At 22.8% G+C, this 3,665-nt stretch overlaps 1 protein-coding gene across 1 annotated transcript in view; it reads right to left on the reverse strand.

Annotated features, from left to right (window-relative positions):
• Nucleotides 1–2,787: 2,787 nt before the first annotated feature.
• Nucleotides 2,788–3,665, reverse strand: part of Phum_PHUM419890 (glutamic acid-rich protein precursor, putative) — a gene marked incomplete at both ends in the record, with an annotated part of 2,685 nt that continues 1,807 nt past the window's right edge. The window contains one exon of the mRNA XM_002429044.1: nucleotides 2,788–3,638. Within this exon, the coding sequence (XP_002429089.1) occupies nucleotides 2,788–3,638 (851 nt within the window). The remainder of the gene's footprint in view (nucleotides 3,639–3,665) is intronic.

Genomic DNA, 3,665 nt, shown 5'->3' on the forward strand with positions numbered 1-3,665 from the left:
AAAAGTCAATGTGACCTATTCGAGTCATTAATAGAATGAATGGTACATATTAAATATTATTAAGCAATGAAAGCAAAGAATAAGGCTAGATTGCATCTGGCAGTGCGAAGAGTAAGGGTAAAAAAATTTTTTTTAAATTTGACCTGATTAAAAAAAAAAACAACAGACATGCCAATAAAACAATTTTCTAAGAAAAAAAAAAAAAAAAAGTGACCCTTTCAAAACCATTGCCTGAAACTTAATTTTGCAATAATAATAATAATTTTTTTTCATTATATGTAAAATAACCTTGCTATAGTGACCAAAGAATTTTTTCCTTTTTTTTTTTTTTTTTACTTTCCCAAGAATTGATTTTCTTATTCGAATAATTATACAAATGGTATTGTACATTCATGAAATATGAAAAAACCCCCACAAAAATTCTGGAATGTAACCACAAATCAAAAATCATGGGGGTCATTATTATTATTCGAACTGTAATATAATAAAATTTTCAATACCCTAAATGAACATTAATAAAAGCGATAAGGAAAAATTGCAAATTTTAAATTACTCTATAATTTAATGTGAAATTTCTAAAATTAAATCAAATTTTTATTGCTCCATGCAACAAATGCTTATATGTATATATAATTTTAAACACCAAGAAATTTTTTAATAGCGCTATAAAGTTCACAATTTCTGAGCTTTGCACTTATCAAATGCAAGGTTGCAAAATATTTGCATGCTATGACCTAACTTGATAATTTATATCAACACAGGTTTAGGATCATATTCAATTGTAAAAACCTATTTTATTGAAAAATAATACATTTCAATAAAAATGTTACAAAATAACTTTTAACAATGATTAAATAGAATCTTATTTAATAACCTAAAGCTCATTAAAAAAAAAAAAATAAATTTCCATACATTTTCAATTAAAGCAAATATTAATTTTAAAAAAAAAATACTTGATAAAACCTGTCTTGATATAATCGGAACCTGCTTCAAAAACTTTAAAAATTTATTAATTTTATTTTTATTTTCTTTCAAATTAATAATAAATGTCACTCGAAACAAATTATTACGAAAAACAAAATTTGATTAAATATTTTTTAAAAGGTTTTTTTCATTTTCACTAAATCGGTTAATATTCAAAAATATATATTTTAAAATGATTAAATACATACCTCGGTTGAAACCGTTAATTCTTCAACAATTCCCATTTTGACGATAGATAAATAAATAAATAAATAAATAACCAATGTTATATTTAAATTAAAATTAAATATAAAATAATTAACAATTAAATTAAAAAGATTAAGTTAAAGTCAAGTCCAAAAATTTCTCGTTACACTCAAACTGTTGACTTGACAAGTTTATATTGACCAATGCTAAATTTCACCATCAGGACCATGCTTCATATATATTCAGACAACATCATTCAAACATTTACACACAAGTTGAGCCTACCCAAAACGAAATATGATTGGTCGAACGCGAAGGTGTGTCTAAAAACTGACCTTGATTATTACGTCATATAATAAAAGTATTACCAACCGAATTAATTTTATTTTAACTATAGAAAATCTTTTCTTTTTTTTTTTTCAAAATAAATAAATATATATAAAGCTTTGTAATAATAAAACATATACTTTAATAATTTTTAGTTTTTTATTTGTATAATATAAAGTATTTTTATTGTACGCCAAAAAAATTTTAAGTTGATTGACAATTCAACATTTTGGCGGGAAATTTATAAAATGGAGGGAAAACCTTTTGTAAACATACCTTTTAACAGTATTAAGGATTTATATTAAAAAAATTTAACGTATATTTAATATTTTTCAATTAAAAAAGGCAAGTTATTTATAATTAAGAAACAATAATTTTTGGTACGTTAATTTTATATTAAAATTAATTATTAATGAATTATCATAGTGATTATTTATATTTTTTCTCTTATTAGAATTTTTAAAATGTTAATTTCAATATATATGCAGTGTCACCTTTTTGTTAATTAAACAAACTTAATTTAAAATATGTTAGGCGTCATATCTCGACAAGAGAAAACGTAGTAAAACCTGGGCGATTACCAAAATTTTCAAAAGCCAAATTTATTAAATTTTTTAAATTAACAATGCCATATTGTTGTTTGCCCAAAATAAAAATATAACCTGGCCAAAGTTATTAATTAATGAATTAAGGAAATACAAAACCGAAAGGAAAAATTTTATAATTCTTTTATTAAAAATAAACTATTTTTTTAAACAAACTTTACTTTGGGTTTAAATATTCAAGTAATTAGTTTTATTTGTTTCATTAAATTACTTTTTATGAAAGAAAAAATACTTTTTGTTTTACGTATGAGAATTAAGAATAAACCCTAATTATATAACTAAAGCGAATTTAATGTTAATTACGGATTTTAAAAAGATAAACAAATAAAATAGATAAGTTAACACTTAAATTTTATTAAATTTAGCAAATATTATAGATAAGGACTTTTTTTTTTTTTTAAGTACGAATGAAATGAAATTTACCAAATAACATAAAATAAATTAAAAGTTGACATTGTAAATTTTCATTTTTATGGGTTTTATTAAAATTTATTGATTAGATATTATGTTATCTTTCACAAAATAAAATTAATCAGTTTGTCAGTTAAAAAATTTATGAAACAAATACTAAAAGATTAAATATTTTATCCCAATCTACATAGTTTTAATAATGATAATAAAAATTTTGCAGGTATTAAAGCAAAGTGAATTAATTTTTTAGCTTAAAGTTTAGGTTCAGGTTTAGTTAGGGATTTTGATTAAAGCTGAAATCGAAATCACTGTCTTCATTTCCAGATATAATTTCTCCATGTTCAATTTGAAATGATTCAGAATCTGATTCTAAAAGATGAGCTAAATTACTTTTTGTCGATATGCTTAAATCTTTTATTTTTTCTATTGAATTATTATTATCTGCATTCGATATTTCATTACTGTTATTTTCTGATTTTTTTGTTTTTACTCCTTCATACCCTTTATTACTATCTGTTTTACTTGAATCTGAATCATAACTGTCATTTTTAGAAATATCATTTATTATTGAATGGCGTAAGTCGGTGAAAGTATTTGAGGTTTCATCATTATTTTTCCAAGTTTTCAATAAATTTTCATTGTTTTCTTGTCGAGCTGAAGAATTATTAACCACATGAGATTCTGTTGGTAAAACTTTTTTAGTTTCATCATAATTTCTTTCTTCCATTACACTATTTCGGTTAGATTTGTTTAAATTGTGTACCGAAGGTTCTGGTTCGAATTGATCCATTTCTTCCTCGAATTCATCTTCTTCCAGAATAACATTGGAAGTAATATTTGTAGGATAATTTTGAGTGTGTGTTGGTTGCTCGTAATAACTATCCGGATAAGTTTCATTATTAAAATCTACACCATCCATTCCTTTTGGATAAATTTTTTCACCAATAGATTCAATATTTTCATCAGAATTTTTTCTCTCCGAATCAAAAATATCAGATTCTTCAAAATCTTTATTAAATTCTAAAAATTCTTTTTCTTTTTCTTTCATTTCATTTTTTTCTTTGTGTTTTATTAAATTTTCAATTGGAGAGATATCCTCATGCGAATGATCAGGAACTTTTAAAACTTTATTGATGTTTTTTATTGTATTTT

This window comes from Pediculus humanus, genomic scaffold (genome assembly GCF_000006295.1).
Source record: "Pediculus humanus corporis 1103172108186 genomic scaffold, whole genome shotgun sequence".
Lineage (NCBI taxonomy): Eukaryota > Metazoa > Arthropoda > Insecta > Psocodea > Pediculidae > Pediculus > Pediculus humanus.